The sequence below is a fragment of the Sorghum bicolor genome, chromosome 4, assembly GCF_000003195.3.
Source record: "Sorghum bicolor cultivar BTx623 chromosome 4, Sorghum_bicolor_NCBIv3, whole genome shotgun sequence".
Taxonomy (NCBI): Eukaryota; Viridiplantae; Streptophyta; class Magnoliopsida; order Poales; family Poaceae; genus Sorghum; species Sorghum bicolor.
This window is the reverse complement of record NC_012873.2, coordinates 54,992,534-55,015,779: the sequence shown is the minus strand read 5'-3', so window position 1 is coordinate 55,015,779 and position 23,246 is coordinate 54,992,534. Positions and strand designations below refer to the sequence as shown.

Genomic DNA, 23,246 nt, shown 5'->3' with positions numbered 1-23,246 from the left:
AACTGCAGCTGGAGCCTCGCCCTCACATCGAAAGGTTGGTGCGCCTGCGTTTAAGCTATGAGCCTGTGGTATGTATACTGACTAATAATCATCCTATCTTGAACTTGGAGTACTTATCGATCTCATCTCATATGAATCTATCTCTCTGCCTACACTACACTACACCAAGCTCCAGCATGACGGATCTCATCTCATATTGAATTGTTGAATTAATTAGCAGATAAACTACATGTACTGAAATTGATCCATTGTTTTGGGTTACTGGACAATGTTCAGAATTTTTAGTTTCATCAGATAAACAACAAGTCCTAATATAGTTATGAAAGAATGTGAATGGACGTTATTTAGATTCTAGGGAGAAAATTGGATCTTCAGACCTTTGTTTTGAGATAAGTTTCAGAGAAAAACATTTGCTTAGAGAGAAAATTCAGATTAGAGCATGACAAGCTATTAGAAGCAGTGACTCACTTCACTGCAAAACTGTGTGATGAACCAATACTAAGTCCTTGCCTTGATGAGCCGATACATTGCCTGCACCTGCTAGAACACCATCACTTGTATGATCATAACATTATATGAAGCCCTAGCCCCCTTTCTGTTAGCTTGGGCAAAAGCACCATCTACGTTGATTTTCAGCATGTCTAATGGGGGAGGTTTCCAGGTGCATCCGACCGTTGTTGGACATGCTATAGTAAGCTTTCGCTTTCTCTGAATTTCAGTAACCAACTATCAACAGATCCGGCAATAGCAGTAGGGGTTAGCTGCTTGTCTCCAGCATTTACTGCATTTCGTACTATTCACCATTTTCATAATAAAATTAGAATCTTGTTGCACAGCATCTCTGGCATATTCAGGATTTTTGCTACCATCTCTTATGTCCAAATTTTGATTTATGGTTCAGTTGTAGGTTCTCTTGCCTTTAGCGCTCAAAAGGATTTGAGCTATTATTTTTTTTCTATAACCTTTGTATTATCTGATACACCATGTCACTTGCATCTTGGATTTGCAGTTCAGATGATAAACTATAGGGTAGTGACATAATCAAGGTTGGATGTGGGATTATAAAGGCAATTGATACTTTGAAGACTGCATGGGAGTATTACCACTTGCAACTTGCAAGGGTTAGGACTCAACCGTGGAGGAGACGGGAGACTTTCACTGCATGCACCATTATCCTTTGTGTTAAATTACAATATTTCCTTCTCGGTTCACTCTGTTGTTGTTTGAGTTGAGCATTGTGATACCGGTGTTGAGTTGTATATTGTATTATTGCCCTTTGAACTCCAAACTTCCGAGAACCGTCATGCTCGAAGTATTATTTTTTTCTGATAACAATACAACACACATTCATATTCATATTATCATAGCATTATATCTCCCCGTTGCAAACGTACGCGCATTTCAACAATGCTGCATTTTGTTGATATGCATGCCTTGTATAGTTAAGTTTGATTAATATTTCATTTCCACTTATACCGGTGATGCAAAAATAAATCATATATCGCTTTATCTTCATTATTGACGTCAACATCTTTTTGAAAATTTTTTATTGGAGCAATAAACTGAATTAATATAAGATTTCACCCATAGCAATATACGGGCATTGGCATATGATGGGAATTCACAGTGGCGCGTTAGTCCTCTATTCATACGAGAATATCTTACCTGCATAACGGGGATAAGACAATGAAAGAGAGTGGAGGATTTATCTATCATACGCTTATTTTGATATTGTTAATAAATTTGACATTTATTTATTTAAATGTGGATCAAAACATTATGTTGCCAAGCAAGTTAAAAAATTATTTGTCTTTATTTTGATCTACTACTTTTTGATACTCTTATTGTGTTGAAAATTTAAGCTCTTAACCTGCTATTTTTTTCTACTTTTATTGTGTTAAATTGTATTGAAAATTTTAAGATTCCCGTAGCAACGCACGGACATTTACCTATTAAGGAAAAAAACAGACTTTAGGTTTGGAGTTGGGACTGCCATCGGGCCGACCTGAATAGCCAGATCTGTAGAGCAACGGCAAGCAGTCCGTTCAATCTCCACCATCCGAGTAAAGATCCTGCGGCCACCCTTGTCTGCCTCCGTCGCGGTGCGCCAGTGCCCAACTGCCCACCCAATTCCGAGCTCCGACCACGACGTTTTCGATCACTCCGCCTCCAAGCTCCGAGCTCCAAAACCCTAGCTATGCAGAAGCAGTCAGGCAAGTCTGGTGGGACCGGTGGAGGCACGCCGGCGAAGCGCGGCCGCCCGTTCGGGAGCACCACCGGCGGCGGAGCCGCGGCCGCTGCCGCGGCGGCTGCGGTCGTCGACCCGGGTGCGTCCGCCGCGCTGGTTGGGCCGTCCCTCCAAGTCCTATCAGCCCTGTCAGGTAATTCGCCCATTCGTCTGCTTCTGCAGTTCATCTGAGCCTATATGGGTTTCTAGGGCATGGAGACTGATGAACTGGGGTGTTGGTAGGTACTCTGAATTATTGCTCTTGCCTCTGTTCCTTAGGGTAGAGTTGTCAGATGCAAATTGGGGGCTTTAGACTTTGAATAATCCTCTCTTTCAGCTGGAGCTGGAGACGTCAGTTTAATTTTTATGTGCTTGGTATTGACATTGGAGGCATAATGCGTTGGGGTCCAAGATTTTCGCATCTGAGTGCACGTTTTATGGGGGGATCTGGGGTCAGTTTGTTGTGGTTTGTTGTTTTCTCAGAAACAACATCATTGTCATGTTGTCTTATGTTGGCAAAGCCACTATGCTGAGGTATTACTGCAAAACCGTTGTGTTATTGTGTAGACTGTCAAATAAAATCTTAACCATCACAGTCATGCAAACTAAAACAGTGCATTTACCATTTAATTTAGCTTAACTTTCTGCTCCCTTCAGATCCCAGCTCATACTCTTGAAACAGTCCGCAGAGTAGCAAAGTTTGCACATAATGATAAAAGTTTGACCCCACAACTGAACCCTTTATCAAATCAGTGTGATACAATAGAACACTAACGGGCTATCTTTCAGACCACTGCTCCACCTCCAATACTTAGACACATAATTCAGGCCTGGATTAGGTTATAGAGTTCCAAACGACTTTGAATCTGGCCTTAATATCCAGTTTAGACTTTTTTTTTTTCAGTTCCATTTCTTTTTTATTCTTAGAAGTTTGTAATATGCTTCATTTCCAGTTTGAATTGTGTTGCAAGCCAAGTTAGCTGTAATGATTTCTGTTGCATGGCTGCCAAACCTTTATGGCACAGCTCCAGCTCCAGGAGTTGTTGAGGTTGGGTATTCCTTGCTCTAAAATACATGAAACTGGAACTGGAATACACTGAGACTACTTGGTTGTATTGTATCATCGTGTTTCTATTCTAGAGTAAATATAAATATCTAAACCACTTTAATTTGGTTGACAAATTCCATATCTGGTGTGGTGCTGTGAATTGGAGCCCTATCAATGAGAGCTGAGTTTCTATGTGATGACTAAGATTGGACTTAGATATTTTTATACTTGTGCACATATCCTTGCTTGAAAGTGTATGTAGGTGCAAGCAGCCAAGCACTTTTACTATACAGATTTATAATGTGTGTACATGTTTTTATTTTCCCATGGAAACAGCTATTCTGTACAGCTGACAAATCATGGCATGCTACAATTATGACCACCTTCTTTTGTGATCCTGCTCTCTATATTTAAGATGCATAGAGTCTATATTGTCCTCTTGTTTTATCCCGTTTGTTAGAGATGATATCTCATGTTCTTCATCATGTGCTTAAACTGCACAAGTAATCATATTGTAATAACGGTTTCCAGGATTGGCTATTTGACAGATCAGAACAACAAAAGAATTGTCCTTGCATTGCAAAGTGGGTTGAAGTCAGAGATACTGTGGGCACTGAATGCCCTTACAGTACTCTCATTTAAGGAGAAAGACGACCAACGACGTGATACAACACCTCTTGCTAAAGTTCCTGGGCTCCTAGATGCTCTTCTTCAAGTTGTATGTCTCCCTTTTTACTTTCCAGTTTGATGTATCTTTTACTAAACCATGCAATTTCCTTTTTTAATTTTTTTGTCATAATCTTTGTCCTGTCTGGCTAAGGAGTTAATGAGTGCTAGTTTTATTTGCATTAGGATGCATTTGAACTAGATTTAATCAAGTTAGCATCACCGTTCAACATGAAACATTGAAGAAAGTGGTAATGACCTCATGCATACTATGATATGGCACCAATGCACCATTGCCCACTGTAGGTTTGTAGCCATAATACAAAGGAAAAAAGGTCATCTAATGATTCCCAAATCCCAAACCTTCACTTGTTCTAAATTTTATCCTACATGTTGCAAAAAAAAGAGATCAAAGATAAGGCTGCCTAGAGTTCTCCCCATATCCTACAAGGGTTCACCCTTTTTTGTCCAGAATCATATAAAACAGGTGTAAACCATGCCCTCGGACGAGTTTAGGTATTTTTTGGTGATTTTGTAGCGACAACATTTTTTTTTGTCATGTGGCAGTCACATCATTTACATGGAGATGAGAGAGGGAGAGAAAGAGGGAATGCGTCAGATAGATTTAACTGTGGAAGAGTCTGTCTTGTTGATAGCTAACAATAAGCTTCTTCCTAATAAAGTCAGAAGAGGTCCAATTATTACTGGGTCACCCAAGCACTTTCTCATCTCATCTTATTCATATGTTTCTTATACCAAATTAAATTCTAGCTAAGTAATAACATACTAATGTGCCAGGGTATCTCCTCTAAAAGAAGCTACCATCATTTTTCTTTTGCATTCTGTCTTATGCTTTGATATTTTGTGCAGATTGATGAATGGAGAGATATTTCAATGCCTAAGGACCATCTGAAACCACCCAGAGTAAGAACTTTGGGTGCCAACACAACACTCTCGGGCTTTGGCCAGGAGAACATGGAAAAAGTCTACTCTGACACTGCCACGTATGTTGTTACTAGTCTTACCAAGATCCTGACAACTCATCTCAGTATCCATGGCACTTGCTGCCATACTTATGCTCTATAAAATGTGTTAATTACAGTACCTCTAATAATGATCAATCAAAGACGGAAGACTCCAGTGTCACGAAGAAGCGCGCTGCAAGCTTTTGGTTTGATGAGGATGGCTTGTTTAACAATGATGATGAAGGGAGGGCAGAAAGGCAGCAGTGCGCTATTGCAGCCTCCAATATAATCCGCAATTTCTCTTTTATGCCAGAAAATGAGATTATCATGGTTCAACATAGGCATTGCTTGGAGTCAATATTTCATTGCTTAGAGGACCAGAATAGAGGTAAATATTGAAATAGTCCTGTGTCTTTGTTTTTTTGGTTTATAGGTTAACTTGGTGATGATCAAATGAGGCTATGTGAATGTGTTTGGCTCTTCAAGTTTTCTGCAGTTTATGTTTTGTCCAATTATTACCTGCATATGCTCCATCTAGGTTGTTTATTAATCTGCGAAAAATCCCCACGGGGTGACTTTCCCTTGGCTTTGTCTTAAGGTGCCAGTCTGCCAGGCAGGAGGCTCTGCAACCGAGCTATTGCTCAGTTCTCCACAAGCTTGGCAAAGAAACTGGCTATTTATGGTTCCTATTTTAACTTTGTGTTTGGTCTAACTCTGCAAAATATTGATGATGTGAAAGTTATATGTTTTTTTGGTATGTTTGTACTCCTATTCGACTATCTGCTGTAACTTGAGTGAGCTATTTATCCTGGGGCTATGTGACATATCTCCAGCTATTTTTTCCGACAGACTTTAATACATAATTGAGAACTCAAGTTGTACTGGTATTTGTCATTGAACAGAAGATGACGAGCTCATAACAAACATGGTGGAGACCCTTGTCAATTTAGCACCTGTGTTGGACCTGAGGATCTTCAGCTCATCAAAGCCATCGTTCATTAAAATGACGTAAGATGAGTCTAGAAGTGCATTATTCTTTACCGATTCATTTCTATCTTGAGGTTTACTCATTTGCCTGCTCTTTGCCAAGATAGTGAGAAAGGTGCAGTTCATGCCATAATGGGTATGCTTTCTTCTTCCGTGAAGCCATGGCACTGTGCCGCTGCTGAATTGATTGGCCGTCTGATAATAAATCCAGACAATGAGCCATTTCTTCTTCCTGTCATTCCACAGGTAAATGTATTTTTGGAATTTGGATCACTCTTTGCATTTAGTAGTATTTACTGTTGTACCATTATGGTATGCAGATGGATTTGAATAAAGCTATCTGTTTCTCAGCTCTTTAGGTGTCGTACTTACATTGGTTTACTTGATGCAGATATACAAACGACTAGTTGACCTATTGAGTGTACCAGCATATGATGCACAGGCTGCTGCTGTTAGTGCACTCTACAATGTAGCCGAAGTGAATATGGATTGCAGGCTCAAGCTTGCCAGTGAGCGATGGTAAATGTCTACTTCATACAATTAGACAAAGCATCCTAATATCAGAGAAGGGGCATTACAGTCTGTAAAATTTACCATTTCGATGTCAATTGAACCAGGGCTGTCGATAGACTCCTAAAGATCGTGAAGACGCCGCATCCGGTGCCTGAGGTCTGCAGGAAGACGTCGATGATACTGGAGAGCCTTGTCTCTGAGCCTCAAAACAGGATGCATCTCCTTGTGCATGAGAACACTTTTGCTGAGATCCTGACATCAGAAGGGAAATACTCGGACACATTTGCTCGGATCCTATATGAATTGACAGCAAGGCCAAGCAACAAAGTGACCTCGGGGCAGGCCATCTGGGGAAACATAAACTGATGCAACACAATTGCTGTAATATGTTGTTGGAATCTAGACTAGATGACATGTAATGTAGGTACTTCGTTGACCATGTATTATGTTCCTGAGCCCTGACTCTATGTAACAGGCTCTTTGCTGTATGGAGTTGCAGGCTTGCAGCTTGGCAACCTGGCCGAATCTGGATAGTTTCTTTCATGACTCTTCTATCTGTTTGTGTTAGCACTTGTGGTCTGGAATGTTTGGTAGAAAATACGAGTAGCATGTAGCTGCTATGTATTTGTTGGAATCAGATGCCTCAGGCTGGTTTTGCAGCGTTCATAAAGTATTAAAGTCTGATAATTTGCTTCGTGCTGAAGCTCAGCGCTCCACGTGCCGAGGTAGGTTCTCTCATGTTAATTGCAATGGTAGTGAATGAGTACTGTTCTGATCCCCTGCAAAAGATAGCTTATCTCTGCTTAACACAGACGTGACAGCTCTGGAAATATTCGAGCTCGAAATGGAAACTTCAGTTTGAACAGCAACGTTACGTGATGCCTTTCGCAGTTTGCGGCAAACTTGCTAGCACATGTGGCAAAGTTCCCAAGCAAAAGGCGAAACGTAAATTAGGCAGAGCAAGTTGGCAGCCCTTTTCACTCCGGATCACGCCTTTTTGGCTCCCATCCTTTGCAAATGCCGGAAAGGCTGCTGCAGTTTCGTCCCAACCAAGTCTCTCCTTCTCGCAACAGGTCGTAAGGCAAGCAAAGACATGATCATCAATTCACAATGAAGCAGGATTTGCAATCCCCTTGTCTTTTGTTCTTGACGAACCACACGATTTCCAAATCCCGAATTGCTAGCAACAGCATATATAGGTACATTTGCAAATCCCTGCATGTTGTTGTCTCTATCTAGAAACATCATCACGGCGTGTCGCGTGGTTTGTTGACCAAGGAATGGTTAGAAGAGGAGCAACACCACCGCACGTAGTTTTCCACACAATTCCACCGCATTAATTAATATATATATATATATAATTAGTTTAAAACGAAACTGGTGAAAAAGTGAGGCCAAACAAACAAGGAGCTTCCAGCTTTTCTTCCTCGCTCTCTCTTCTAGAGCGTGCGTCTGCGCCTGCCATCGCCATCGGCATCGCCCCCACCACCACACGTCCACCTCTCCCTCGGCTCGGCCTCTCCTGCCTGGGATCCGGCGCCTTGGAAATTGGGATATCCATCCCACCTCTGACCTCTCTCCTGCCAACCTCCCGCAATTGAGAATTCCTCCTCGCCGTCTCGTCTCGTCTCGCCCGCTGCCTGCCGTGTGCTCGCTTGCTCGTACGTCGCTCTCCCTACCCGCAATGGCGGCCACCTTCCCTCTCCTCTCCCTCCTCCTCCTGATAATCCTGTCCTCATCCGCCCGCGCCGACCCCGACGCCGTGGTGTCCAGGATCGCCTTCGGATCCTGTGCCAACCAGAGCGAGCCCCAGGTGGTCGACGGAACGCCCCACGCCGGCGCCATGCCCGCGCATCCCATTCCCATTTCGATCAATTCGTTGTGACGGGGATTGTTTCGTACTTTCGTGCAGCCCATTTGGGACGCCGTCGTGGGGTTCGACCCGCAGGTGTTCGTCTGGCTCGGGGACAACGTCTACGGCGACAACAAGCGCCCATTCCGGGTCTTCGGAAAGGAGCGCACCGTGGGGCCCTGGAAGAACGCGCCGCGCTTCTACCCTTCCACCGAGAAGGAGCTGCGGAGGCGGTACCAGCTCGCCAGGGCGCAGCCCGGGTACGCCAGGCTCAGGGAGACCGCTCAGGTCAGGCCTGGCCTCCTTTGCTTTCTTCCCCTCATGGACGATCGCAGCTGCTCCTGACTAATTGCTTTGTCAGCTTTCGTGTCATGGCCTCATGGGATTTGAGGGTTATATTGATTGATACTACAATAAGATGTAGCATGGATATGCTGATGATACAGCATTACAATAATGACAAACGTACATAAAATCGAATATATGGATTGGTTCTATGGCACTCCACACCCCAGTCCCCACTCCCGAGTTGGTTCTATGGCAGAGAAGAAAGCATTTTGGATAGACTTTTAATCTCCATTTGTGGGCTAGGGTGTCATCTTTGTCTCTTCGTTTATTACAGTTTATTGACAGTTTTCAACACTGCTTCTTCTTTCCTCTTCTGAAAGATGAGAAACTGGTGTGGTGTCACTACTGAAATTCACTAATTGCAGGTTATTGGAACATGGGATGACCATGATTATGGATTGAATGATGCAGGAAAAGAGTTTAATCGGAAAGTGATTACTCAAAGGCTTCTCTTAGATTTCTTGGATGAACCTGAAGACAGTAAACGGTATGCACTTAGAAGCACTGGAGTTAATCTTTTTTTTTTTTCATTTTTATGCTGTGTAGTTATTGTTTGTTAATTCAATTCAAAACGAGTACATTGGCAAGTGATTTGTTTTCTTTAAAGCATTGTCCTACAACCTGTCTCACATACTTGTGTCCACACCCAACCCACTACCTATTTTTCCTCATTACAAAACAGCATCCTTCACTGGAGATACTGCATTTCATCAACACCACATTACTTGGGGAATTCATTTTTAAACTTGGACACTCAAACATCTGTTTAATTTTCTTATATCCTTTCATGTTCCTTAAATCTCTGCTCTTGTTCTGTTCTGTAATAACATATATACTCCAGTTCAATAGCTGTATCAACTTTCTGGTAAATTTCTTCCATTTTTCATTTGTTTGTAGTTTATTTCTTTATTGGAGTTTATGTTAGGATAAAATATTATTGCCATTGTCGCTCTAATGTTATTTCCTTGTTACTTTTGTGGTCACAGTAACATTAAAGTCTTCTTCCAGGATGTGACCAGACATTTCTGTTTGAGTTTCAGGATCTGCATACATACAGACATACTCCCGCAGATGTCTCATAATAATCTTATTCATTTTTTAACGGTCAACAAGGGAAGAAATCTCCCTGCCTGATAATTTAATACTCTATTGTTGTTTGTTTAGGAGGAAGCAAGCTGGTGTTTATGCCTCGTACATGTTTGGCCCTGAAGGAAAACGTGTGAAGGTTTAGTCTCTCTTATGTTATGTTCAATTTTGCTGTTAACTAGAGAAGGTTTATCTAATTTCTTTTTCAAATAGGGTGATATAACACATCATCGTACTCATGATGCAGTGATTCTTTAAGTCTTTGCTATGTTCTCCTTTTTTTTTCATTATTATGAGTCTAGTAAAATTTCCTTCAAAACAAATTCACAAAATGGATCATGTATCTCTTCTGATTATCCTTAGCTCTGTTTTGGCTTCGTTATTTGTTCATTGAATGCAAAATTTTCACAGCAATTGATCCTTTGTATTTAATGATGTCCAAGTTCTCAATAACTTGCTACTTTGTGAATTTGAATCCATTCATTGCTTTGTATTTTAGAGATTCTCAAGATAAAAACAATAGGAAAGTGTGTGTTCAACAATAGATAATGGGCAAAATTAAAGATCAAGGTCAATTATGTTTGCAGGATACAAAGACAAAAAATGCATATTTCTTGTAAACCAAAAAACAGTTATGAACAGTGCGACACATTGCTATACTGTTTCCCCCTTTGATATCTGGTAGCCTTAGGTTCAAATTTTTGAGTGATATAGAGCATGTTCTCCTCTTATATATGTAAACTTTGAGAACTTCACATAAAAATTTTATGGATATTTGATATTTATCCAATTTACACCAGATATTGGCCTATTAAGTTTAGTACATCGCAACATACGCATATGTTACATCTTTAATTTTTATGGATATTTGATATTTATCCAATTTACATCGGATATTGCCCTATTAAGTTTAGTACATCCCTACAACATACACATATGTTACATCTTTGCATGTCCCAATCAATGTAAATCATCATCCCAGTAGCCGTTGCAAGTATCCACAGGTGGTACTGGGCATAAAGCTGGTATAAGGTCTAGAATGGTCATCCATCCGGGCTAAATAAAAAGAAATATGAACTAGTGCCTTTGCCCCTTCTGTAGTAAATTGTATTTTATTATCAATTTTGAATTAAAGGTAACAGCAATGTATTGCAGGTAATCTTGCTGGATACCAGATATCACAGAGACCCGCTATTAAGTGATGGAACTATTCTGGGAGATCCCCAGTGGCAGTGGCTAGAGAGGGAGCTTCATGGTCCTCAATCAGAGATCACCATCATTGGATCTTCGATCCAGGTAAACCTATTATTTCACGTATATATATACTTGGAGAAGTAACCACGTATATATATACTTGTTGAAAACTTAAAAAACTGTACTTCAAAAAATCAAAAACTAATCTAGCCAGGAACCAAAGATGGTCAGGTAGAAATCATATACCACAAGTTTTCACAGCAAAAGCCACCTTAGTTTCCCACTAATGGGCTGCATAGAAGTTTTGAAAAAACTTCACAAACTTTTACAATGTCAGAGATCTGTATACGGAAATGCACCTTACCAGAAGTTTTATTTAGTGATAGTATAAAATATCTGGTATTATTTGGTAGGCTGTTTTTCCCTCAAATAAAACAGATGATACATGTGATTGTATTTGGTAACGGAATTTGAATAATACATTCACCTATTTGGCAGCTCTTCAATGGGCAGAGAATATCCTACTGATTCATCACTCTATATTTTATGTCTTAATGCTTTCACTATAATAAGCAATTGCATTTTCTTTCATTTTTTTATATGCTATATGCATTGTAACTTCCATTTGTATAATAGCTATGTTCCAATGTACAGGTAGTGTCTAATCTTTCAGCTACTATTGGGCCTTTGTTCTATGTGGAGTCCTGGGCACGCTTCCCAAGGGAGAGAGAAAGGCTGTTCAGATTGATTGATAGTAGTAAGGTTGGTTACTATTACTCCTGTGGACAAGCTATTATTCAGGGTCTAAGCGTTTCCGTAAATAATAAAATGCACTAGTTGCTAGCATATCTCCTTCAATTAACTTTTGAGGAATCCTGAGTCTTCTAGAAGATACCATGATACCAGATGTTTATGTGTTCATTACTCTTATGAAACATCTATGGACTGTGTGACTATTTGCAGAGACCTGGAGTGATATTTATTAGTGGGGATGTCCATTTCGGAGAAATCACCAGATTCGACTGTGGAGCTCAATACCCGTCGTACGATGTTACTTCGAGTGGTCTTACCCAGTCTGTCGACAACGCTGTGCCAGAAGTATTTCAACCTCTTATGAGACTTCTAGCAGTACTAACACCAACTACCATGCGAGTTTTGAGCCCAAATTGCCTGTATAAATCATGCACAACAGGTACAACTCTTTCTTGGGTAGAACCTTTTAAGTATGAATCCATCAGTGTCGGATAGCTTGTTTTGGTTTACTGAATTTCTTAGTTTTTTAAGATCAAGAGGTCCTTTCTGTTCTTTTTGAACCAGTAAGCTGTTGATTCTGGACAAAATTAAAACTCTCCAAAAAAATGCGGTTCATTTATACTGTAAAATGTGATCATACGACATCTTAAGGCATTGCTAAGATTTCTCTATGCTTATCTTATTTCCTTCTGTGTTCTTTTTTGGTTATACTTTTTTTTAGCGAAGTTTTGGTTATACTTGTACTGTTAAATCATTTGTGTTTTGCTGTTGCAGGCCTACCAAATTTCGGAGCAATTGAAATTGATTGGAATGCTGTACCTCCCCGGATTAAACTTGAACTAAAAGATGTTGAGGGTCGTTCTGTTCACAGTGTAGAGTTCCCTATATCTGAACTGCAGCCCTCGGGTGTGCACGCAATCAAAAGACAACCACATACATTCCAACGTCACTGTACTCTCGAAACAGAGCTCCCATGGCTAATACGATACCGGCTTGCTCTGATGTTATTTGTCACCATAGCTGGTATGCTACTCACATCCATCTCAATCATTCTAACCATATATATAAATCTACATTGTTGCTCCTCCCCCTTGTAGATGTTTTGCGTTGGACCTTTGGATATCTTCGTAATTCCCCTATTTTTTTTCCCTGCAGTTTTTGCCGTTGCTGTGGTGCTTCTAGCAATCACCTGCTTGTCAAACTTTACTAAGTCCAGTAAGAAAAGCAAAAAGGAATAACTGTGAGATGCGGAGGACAAACCAAGATATGGTCCAGCTAAGCTGGATTTCACACTGACCAGGATCCTATACCACAGACCACGCCTTGAGCAGGCAAGAACTAGATGGCACCGCAGTATCAATGAGTACACTACCGCTGTTCAACTTGCAAAGCGCAGATTGGATAGGTATATATGTTAGCTAACAAGGACAGTAACATACAACCATGTACTGCATCGTGTAGCCTAGTTTTCTGAATCGTTGTTTTCCGTCTCATGTCCTCCGTTCTGTTTGTGTTTCTGGTAACTGGTAAGCATTACACTGTTGAGTAAAATCTTGGTGGTGGGAATGCCCCACAACTACTGTATGTTAGCATCTGAACAATACTTTAGGTAAAGGAAACCACAATATGGGTGTGTTTAGTTCCTCATGAAATGCAAAATACAAAATACCAAGTATTTTGAAATGATGAAATGCAAAATGTCAATTTTTTCATGTGTATGTTTAGCTTCATCCAAAATATCAAAATTTTCAGGGTCTAAAATACATTAAGCTGCTATTTTGGCTTTTTTTTGGAGGGCTTTCGAGGCTAAAATCTAGAATGCAAAATGGTAAAATCATTTTGCCAAAAAATTTGGATGTTGTTTAGTTCCATTCAGCATAATGGTGGACCAAAATATAATTTTTTTGGCCCAAATGAGAAACTAAACAGGCCCTACATAAGAAAAGTCATAGGATACTGAAATATATTAGGCCAATCTCAGTGAAGAGTTTCATAGTGTTATTTCCAAGATTGCCATGTTATGTGAAATGAAATGAAACTTGGATGAAATACCCACTCTCAATGGAGAGTTTCATTCTATGGTTTCATATTCAAGACTCATAGAGAAGATAATCGTGTTCATCTAGATGAAACTCATTTCTTCTCTCTTCTTAAATACACTGCATGCCATCGAAAATGCATATGTGGCAACCTATTTAATGTGAATGAAACTCAGATGAAACTTCCACTGAGACTGACCTTAGAGGTTTAAAAAGAAGTGTATCAGTGCGCGCGGATTATAATGATCAAGTCGTGATTCATAACAACTATACAAAATCCAACTATCTGGATAATCAGCAGGTGTAGCCTTAGACTAAGAACCATGTTTTTTTTGAGTGGATATTAAAGGTTTTATTTTTGGGGTGCCCAGGAAAATATATGTTTCCTTTTTGTGTGATTTCAGGTACAAAATAAAAACTATCATCTCTATGTAGAGATGCATGTAAATATTAGGTGTGTTTCGAAAACCAAAAAGGCAGAACCTGAACAAAGTTCAAATTCTGTGCTTTATACCTTGAGCAATCATCTTTGAAGTTCGCAAACCTTAAATTAACTAACGAAAGATGTGAGTGTAGCACAGGATAAATATACAACACAGTATAGCATGCAAGACTGCTGATTGTTGCACTGAACCTGAAAGAGCAGTGCATTTCTGAAAACATCCAGACAGATTAATTTAGGCCTAGCCCAAAACGATTATATCAATGATAAAACTGCCATCGAACGTTAGGACAAAAGTAAGAAAAGGAAAAGAGTTGATGGGAGGGGTTAGTGAGTGAGCCAGGGAGTGTCCATGCGAGTCCCGATTACCTTAATGGGAAAGATCAGGGAGTGGGTTGTTGCCTCCCTTGACCACCCGGATGGACACATGACGAGACGCAGCTTGGGCTCCGGCAACCCCGTTGGGCCGACCGTTCTCTTATGCCGAAGCGTCCAACGATTCGGCTTTGCCCTACCGTTCAAAGGACGGATGGACCTCGCCAATTTCCTAGGCTCAAGAACTCACAACCCAGGCAGAGGCCGAACCCGTTTTTGGGCCGGGGCCAGAGCCATTTCACCACACCAACTCTTTAGCCCTCCAGCTGACTAGAGTGACAGGCTCGCGCGACCGAGCTCGGCGGCTGCCCCCGGGGAGGTGTGGCTTCTTAAGCTGGGTTGCTCAGAATGTGACTAGCGGTATGGGACTAAAACGGAGCGCTTGGTTTGCAGAGACAGAGTGCGAGAATGCATTTAGTCTGCGCGCGCTTTCGCTAATCTTCTTGTGGGCATGTCGCTCACGGCTCTTTTTGTACCTGCCTACTGGCTGTTGTGCACTGACAGTACATATACTGACTGTATATATACGACCAAAAATGTGGCTTGGAGGCTGAACAGAGAAGAGGACTCGATAGAACTACGGTAGCTTACCAATGCCTGCAACTGTCATAGCTTAGCTAGTGTCAATTCAGTTATAAGTGTATTTCTTAGCTAAAATTTTATATATTTTATTTAACTTGGTGAAATGAGACATTATCGTACCTAACTTGGTGAAATGGGAGATTATCGCACCAACCCCTTAATGCCATCAGACACTAGTGGCACCTGATGAAGCTCTCGCTTCTCGGCTGTCCGCATGGTTCGTACTTGCACTGCAACAAACTAGTTATGCACCATGTCACAACGGCCAACAAACACAGGACCCCCGCCAGCTATTGCTGATGAGGCCGGCCCATCAACGGCAATGATCAGCCTCTTTTGAAGGAGTACTAACTTGTTTATTGTAAACCAATAGTGATCTAATTCACATACAGTACAAAGCAGTACCAAAGAAAATAGAAGCCACTGTTCAGAATTATATCCTTTTCAGAAAAAAAAAACAGAAGAACAAAAGAGTTGGTAGGAGGGGATATAGTTTGCGAGCCCACGCTCCACGAAGCGGGCTGCGCGTGTGGCGCGCACAGCCCGGCGACAACCCTCGGACTGAGGGTTGGCTCAACCCCTTTGCCGCTCTAACTCCGTGGAAGCCCAGCTCGGCGAGATCAAGGGGCTTCGGGCCGAGGGGCGAACCCCCGGACCCAATTAACCCGCCGGCATTTGCCGGCCTCCCGGGCCAATGCCACACCCCCTATTCAGCAGCCCACGACGAATCCCCCCAGAGCATCGAACAACTTTTTACCACAGCGACGACCCGCCGGAGGGCAATATCCCCCTCCGGCGATGGCCCAACTACGTGCGCGCGCGCGCACCACCAACACCTCTGATGTGGTCTTGGTCTGCCTCCTTCAACAACGGCCCAAGTGCTTTTCTCGTCGACCGGCCGGACTGCCTCCTCGCAGTGACAACGGCCCAACAAGAGCACCCGTTCTTCCTAACGGGCCTCTTCAACACAGGTCAGCCCGGCTCACAACTCCTTGTGGCCTACACAGGGCTGCACCCAACAACGACGGACAGCGCACCTTGGCGCCGGGCCCAGGACCCGCAGCACCTCACAACAACAGCAGCTGTGGGCTCTGTTTCTTCTTTTCTCTGCGCCGCGCTGGCACCTTTTTCTCTGACGTCCGGGCGGGGACTGCGCACCACATGCCTTTCGGTGGGCCGGCATTGACATGGGCTCGAGCAAACTCGCCCTCCAACCAACTCTTTAGCCCTCCCAAGCTGGAGCAACAGGCACCCGCTACGGTGCTCGGCTGGTGCGCGCGATGACGGGCGGCTCTTTATGCTGGTTTGCTAGAGGTTCGGTAAGCAGTGTGGTGCTAATGCGGGAGCAAGCGCTCGCGTGTTCGTTGCTGTGTGTTTGCTGCTCCGTGGCGTGAGAAGTCCACCTTAGATGGGCCGGTTGGCCTCCTGCACGACCCATAGTCGCGTCAGAAACGGGATTCGCCCAGTTTTTCCACGGTGCAGGATTGGAAAGGCAGTCAGGCACATAGCATCAACGCAAGTTTTTTTTTCTTTTTGTCATGGCCTTTAAGACCCTTTTTCAAATTTATGTGTAATGTTTGTCGGATAGTTGTAGCTCTTCCTTAAAGAGTTTATTTCTTCCTTAAGTATAAGACAACTTAGTGTATAACTTAGCTCTAAAATGTTGAAACCAAAGAAATAGCTTCTAATAGTTGTTTTAAGTGTGATGTTCTATTTAAAAAAAACTGATTTGATCTCTAAAGATTTATAATTAATTCATATATTAATTAGAGAAAAAATGAAATCATTGCCAATATCTCTTTTATTTTCTATTTGAAATTACCCGAATACCATTTTTTTTTGTTCCTGCTCCTAATGAAACACAAAATAATAATAACTTAAATAAGTAGTCTAACATGACTACGAGGATAAAACAACTAGAACAAATAAAATCTAAATTACTCCATATAGGGTATCGATGGTTCAAGTTTATTTCTTACTGTATAATTTTAAATTAACTAATTATGAATTTTTAGACACTAACAAGTTTTTTTTTTATCTATCTGAGTTCAGTGAATATTTTTTTTAATCTGCTAGAAGACTAAATTTATCCGTTATCTAAAGGTTGTGTGACCAAAGAAAGATTGTTTTCAATTTAAGTAATATAAAACTGGGCGTCATCGATAATGCTATGGTCAAAATGGAATATGACTAGCTCTCGTTTTAAGCTCAGAAGGCTGAGTCTAGTCATGAGACATCTTGGCGTTGGCACTGGGAAGTAGACGTTACAAGTTCAAATAATCATACAAAGAAATACGCACAATGCTGTCAATATATATATATTTACTTATTAACGGGTAATTTCAAGTGATCCCATGAATCACTTGTCTAAGTTGCCTCAACCAAAATGACTTACACACTCAAGATAACCTATTTTGATGGCTCTGTGGCCGGCAAAGATCACAACTCCGTCGGCAACAGCAGCTGAGTAGGGAAGATTGCAAATTTTGACCAGAATGATGGTTAACGCATATCGACGTGAAGTTAAAAACCAGCCCATCCAGATGGCTGCTCTACCTTCTTGGCCACACCAGCATTAAATCTTTGGGATGAGCTCCCTTGGGCAGCGGCCCTGTTGATCTGTGTAGCACTTACTGCTGCTGATGTTCTGAAATTATCGGAACCAAAACCCCACGCATCGGGGGAAGCACCTGATGTTATGTTCTTGTTTATGTTTTGGCTCCCATTAGTTGCATGATCGACCTTTGGTCGGGCTTGAGTCTTTGTGTCAGGGAAAGCCTGCCATGTTTTGGCATCAGAACTGGCTGATGAGTTGCTAGCAAGCATCCCTTGTTCAAGCTCCCACACAGTTCCTTGGATCTTTTCCTTTCGCTGCATGGATTATAAACCTTATGTAAGATGTTAATAAACTTAAGGAGAGTGAAATATGCTGCATTAGACATTGGTGCAGGTCAATCACCTGAGATCCAGAGTCTTGTGTCCTTGAGCTAACTTTGTTTGAGGGAGGCGTAGCCTCAGCAAGATTGCGCTTCAGCTCTTGGATCTCCTGACGCTGTGATCGGCAGATTGCAGATAACTTTTCATACTTGGCTGTCATCTCAGCCTTTTCTAATGTGGTTTTCTTCAACTGCTCCTTCAGACTGGACACTTCCAGTTCAAGTTCGGATGCCTTACCAACAGCAATGTTGAGATTGTGAGTGTCAAAATCTGCAACAAAGCTGTTGAATGGATCCTTATCGCATTTTGGCTTGGGTTGAGGTTGTTGTGCTTTAATTTTCCCAGAATTTTGTATCTCTGTGTCAGAGAGACCTCTGAAACCATTATTGGACAAGGAGTTACTTTGTGCTTTACTTGTTCGTGACATCTGACCAGAATGACCATGCCTATCGCCAGGGATACTGATGCTGGTGTCCACCCAGCTTTGGTTCTGCTTTGATGACAGTGATGTCTTAATTGGCTCCTCATCAAACAAAGGGTTCCTATTATCTGCAGCTTGAGCACCTTGTGCGTGCTGCGTCGCCCAAAATGCACCTAAAGGTGCATCTCCTGCCTTTGAGCTTCCATGCGATAAAGAACTATTAGATTGCTCTCTTGGAGGTGGAGGGGGGTTCCTTCTAGGCATCACAGGTGTTCTTTTATGAGCACCTACACAAGCAAAAAAGATGATCAGCAAATAGACATCATTTGTACAGTTATGTCCAAAAACACATCAGTACAATGACCTTGTTCGTCGATTACACATTGCTTGCAGATCATATGGAACGTAAATCAGGCTAAAATATTTAAATGCTCCTTACAGAAGGCTGCATGCAGAATAGACATTACAGAGAAGGGAAGGATGGTAGGATGGTGGAGATTTTCATAGGAATTTCACAGGAATCAGTTCAATTTCATAGGAAAAACGCAGGAACAGGGAAACAATACTGTGTTCCAAACAGACCCTAAAAGGGGATATTCCAAGAGGGTGTTAGTATGTTAGTTGTAATTATCAAAATTGGAGCCAGGCCACAGAAACAACAAATATTTAAATAGGATAATAAGGAAACAAGTAATCAAAATACACAAAGAATTCTTGTCAAAGCCCACCAACCCAGGAAAATGAACATAATGCATAGCATCGAACCCTACTGCATTTATTCTATCAAAGATGCACCAATTTCTATGGTACATGTCAAGTTATTGTATAACTAGGTATTTATGTCACTAGGTAACGTTAAGTTCTCCCCAAATCCGACTTTTCAATTGACAAACAAGAGAAATAAAATATCATCAGTAAAGATTTGGCCCCATACGGTCTAAAAAGCATTTCAGGAAGTACTGTGAATCAACGGGAACCCCACATGATCAATAAAGTGCCATACTTGTACAGATAAAATTCCTTCTATCACCTCACCTTCATCTTGCAACAAACTCGAGGAAACGGCTGGTGATGGTCCATCGGGTAACCTTTTCTGTAACTCAAGCGGCAGTAGCTCATTAACACGAAACCAGACCTGTCAAATATGCATATAGCATAAGCCAAAGAAAAAAAAAATTATCTGATTCCTAGGGCTACATGCAACAATCTATGACTAACCTAGTATCAGGGAGATGAATGGCCAATCAATCAAAGCTCTTGCCTGCGTGATGTCTGGTCTGGCATTTGGAGAGGCTTCCAGCATATCTTTGATCAGCCCTGTGACAGCAGTGCTATACTTGGGTTGCTCAGGGATACGATAATTGCCATTGAGTACCTGCAGCTTGGATTCTCCGTCAAATGCAGACTTGAAGTAGCATATTCTATATAGAAGGCACCCCAAGGCCTGCCAGTGGTAGGTATAAAAAAAGGTTACAAATTACTTCACTCTTCACAATAGCCCAATGATTAATAATGTGATACTGGAGCCAGATAATTATTAGCAATCACCCATTAACATGAAAAACATATGCCTTTAAATATTTTTACGAACTTAATTTGCCTGTCTCTGATAATCAAATGAAGAACGCAGCACATGATATGCAAAGGTTTGCTTAAGTTCGGAGACATGTATCCTAAAGACCATATGCTCATGTTCATATGCTTTGCACTTACCCAAATGTCAACTTTTTCGCTAATAACTTCTCTTCTGTAGAGATCCCACATCTGAAAAGCCATCATGAAATCATTGAGTCTGTACAAGGTTATTTTATTTTAAATCCATATGCAGACATCTGTCTTTTACCTCTGGGGCCCTGTAGGCTGGGGTTGTATGCTTCCTGATGACATCTTCCTCAATGCCCATCTCTTCTGGTTTGTTAAAGCATTTATGATTAGTTGATGTGCTTCCAAAATCACAAATTTTCCATGCACCGTCCAATCCAAGAAGAACATTTTCAGCTTTCAAATCCCTAAACAATATGGCAAAAATGTTGAACATAAGATACATTTGCTCATAGTTGATACATATTTATTACTTCATAACTTGTTTTAGGAACTGAAAACTAGCCCCCTCACACCTAATACAACACAGTGGTACAAGAATAACTGTTTATAGACAGTATTTGCCCTCCCATATTTCCAGCTACAAGGTATAGAAATTTCAATCCAGCTCAATATAGCACACAAAAGAAAACAAAACACATTTTCTATTTACCAGTAATTGCCAACTAATTTGAAAAATCCCTAACTGAATAGTGAGACAGAACAGCATAGACACTACCATACCTATGTGCAATTGGTGGTGATTGTCCATGCATGGCAAAGACAGCATTGCAGACATCTCTGAAAATCAAAAGCACCTTCTTCTCCTCATAGTAACCACTACCTCTGCTCTCCATTGCACTCACCAAGGACTTCTCACAGAACTCCATTACAAGAAGTGCCTCCTTTGTACGGCCCATGTCAAAAACATCATGGGCAACAAGTGTGACCACATTGGGATGCCCTTTGAGGAGGTTCATAACCTGGATCTCCTTCATGACAAGATCAAGCGATTCTGAGTCATTGCAAATAATGTGCTTCAATGCGTACATCTTTGATGGATGTACTGTGTCGCATGCCAAATATACACAAGAGAAACCTCCTTGTGCAATGGCATTTCGTACTGTGATCTTCACACTTCCAACATCAATAGTGCGACCATCCAGCCCACTCTGTGCTTTACCCCCAAAGGGATTGAGTTTCCACATTATTGGAATACCAAGACAAAGGATGAAATACCGGTGCTTATTTTGTTGGGTATGGCTCTCCAAATGTTTCTGTGTCAACCAAAGGGCAACAGAATAAAACTTTGATAAGAACCATTGAGACAGTTTTGCAGTCATGAAAAATTGTCCAAAGAAAGAAACAAGTCTAATGTTCTGAATTCATGAAATGCAAACAATGGTTCTCTCCATGGAGGTCGCTGAGAAAATATGCAAGGTATATGACTATGTGAGCCCATTAGTACCAGATCAAACGACATACTATCTCAGAATCCTACAGATCAAAATTAAGTCGCAGACTTGATATTCTAAAGCTCATTGTACTTGTTTTTCTCTCACAAAACTATATATTGTATGCAACCCCCCCCCCCCACCCCACCCCACCCCACCTTCAAGCGTAGGTGTGAGGACCAAAATTATATATACTGTGTTATAGCAATGCCGTTCAAATCCATCTTCCACACCCTATACAAGTAGACAATCACCTGATAAGGATTCTGCACCGTTCTGATGATTTTAACACCACACCTATTGTTTGAATAAGCACTAGTGCCCGCATTATTCACGAGAAACGGGCGCGTCACCTAGATAAGCCGTAGCGAATCAGATGCAGCTACTGCTAAGCTAGGGTCACATGGAGCCCACGCATCTGTGTTATCGGGATAATATCAGGCGATCTCGAGGGAATCGCTGGATGCTTGCTCAAAGGAACACCAAAACCAAGGAATCCAGATAACCCGAGGTTCGTCCTCCCGAACTAGACTAGTGCAACACTAGAACCAACTAAAATTTCACCGCGCAGCTCGAGCGCGAGGCGCAGATCACCGCGATCCCGCGCGCATTCACACGGACAACGGAAACGATCCCCACTTACCACGGAAAATGCAGGTCCGGCTCCGATCCCTCCCAGACAAGCCAATCTAACCACTCCAATGTCCCTCGTTCCTTGCCGCTGAAGCTCGCCGAATCTCGGTAAGGAGGCGCACCTCTAGATCGGGGGCGGAGGCCCGCGGTCGCCGTGGGCTCCGGCGCCGCTGGCGTCAGATGCGGGGCGCGATCTCGCCTGGAGATTCGGCGCGCCCGGTCGCAATCTGCCGAGCCAGACGGGAGGGAGGGAAGGAGGAAGGAAGGAAGCAAGCAAGCAAAAGCCGAGACGTGGAGCGGTGGAGCCGTGGCGATGGCGAAGTGGTGGCCTGGTGCCCTGGTCTGGTGGCCGCTGGTGGGGTGGGGTGTGAGCCTGTGGCCACAAAGGGTCTGTTCGGTAGCCTGCCTATCTCCAGGCCTGCTGGGGCTCGGTTGGACCTGTTTGGTTGTTGTTTTTGTCTTCTAAACCAGGCCATCCAATGCCTCCGTATATGGGCTAGCCTGGCTCCTAGAAAACGGAGGGGGCAGCCGTTTCTCTGGGGCCTGGCTTGGGCTAGGCTCGATGGGGCGCCCGCAGAGGTCCTCGGTGGCTCTCACTAGCCACCGTATAAAACCGGCCCCTCACCGCCCCGCTAGGGTTTCCCAGTACTGTTCACTCGCTCGGCGTGGCGCCTTTCCTCGCTCTCGCTCGTGCTCTCGCCCCCTTCCTCCTCCGTCCTCATCGCGCCCCAACTGGTGGCGGTGCACCTCCTCCTCCCCTGTGGTAAGCGATTAAGGTCACTCGTACGCGGCGCGCTGCCCCTCTTCGTCGCGTGTACTCCTTTCTTTCCTCTCTTGTTCCGATTTGCCATGCTCTTGTTGTGGTCAGTTTCTATTGCTCTAGTTCTCGATTTTCATTATGGGAGCTTTGGATCTATGTGCATCATGGATTAGGGTTGTATGACCAAATGTCGAATCTTTGCTGAGCTTTGGAGAACTGGTCAATGATTTGGTAATGGATCTGGTTGGCGCAGCATGTTCTGTCGCAGCCAATCCTAAATCTGACTAGGGTTTAGTTCATACTGCTGCTGCTTTGTATTAATAATTGGTTCCCCATTCTAAGATATCCCATTTGGTTAGCCGTTTGTACCTATGTGATCTAGG

At 42.4% G+C, this 23,246-nt stretch overlaps 3 protein-coding genes across 4 annotated transcripts; 2 read left to right on the top strand and 1 right to left on the bottom strand.

The window, feature by feature from the left end:
* Nucleotides 2,059-7,093, top strand: LOC8055439 (armadillo repeat-containing protein LFR). Its single transcript, XM_002454055.2, has 8 exons — nucleotides 2,059-2,381; nucleotides 3,824-3,993; nucleotides 4,812-4,945; nucleotides 5,044-5,294; nucleotides 5,809-5,914; nucleotides 6,001-6,139; nucleotides 6,285-6,412; nucleotides 6,511-7,093. Exons 1-8 carry the CDS (start codon nucleotides 2,198-2,200, stop codon nucleotides 6,770-6,772), a joined length of 1,374 nt encoding a protein of 457 aa, XP_002454100.1. The 5' UTR covers nucleotides 2,059-2,197; the 3' UTR covers nucleotides 6,773-7,093.
* On the top strand, nucleotides 7,826-13,330 carry LOC8055438. Its single transcript, XM_002454054.2, has 9 exons — nucleotides 7,826-8,219; nucleotides 8,319-8,546; nucleotides 8,972-9,093; nucleotides 9,771-9,831; nucleotides 10,848-10,988; nucleotides 11,541-11,648; nucleotides 11,850-12,078; nucleotides 12,414-12,662; nucleotides 12,795-13,330. Exons 1-9 carry the CDS (start codon nucleotides 8,091-8,093, stop codon nucleotides 12,875-12,877), a joined length of 1,350 nt encoding a protein of 449 aa, XP_002454099.1. The 5' UTR covers nucleotides 7,826-8,090; the 3' UTR covers nucleotides 12,878-13,330.
* Nucleotides 17,336-22,460, bottom strand: LOC110434941 (cyclin-G-associated kinase). 2 transcript variants are annotated; one of them, XM_021460003.1, is made up of 8 exons: nucleotides 22,114-22,460; nucleotides 20,761-21,293; nucleotides 20,279-20,444; nucleotides 20,149-20,199; nucleotides 19,697-19,879; nucleotides 19,471-19,570; nucleotides 18,037-18,722; nucleotides 17,336-17,948 (listed from the first exon to the last, which is right to left on the bottom strand). In XM_021460003.1, exons 2-8 carry the CDS (start codon nucleotides 21,222-21,224, stop codon nucleotides 17,601-17,603), a joined length of 1,998 nt encoding a protein of 665 aa, XP_021315678.1. In that variant the 5' UTR covers nucleotides 21,225-21,293; nucleotides 22,114-22,460; the 3' UTR covers nucleotides 17,336-17,600. The 2 variants fall into 2 exon arrangements, with proteins under 2 accessions (XP_021315678.1, XP_021315679.1); XM_021460004.1 differs by having other exon boundaries at nucleotides 22,226-22,460.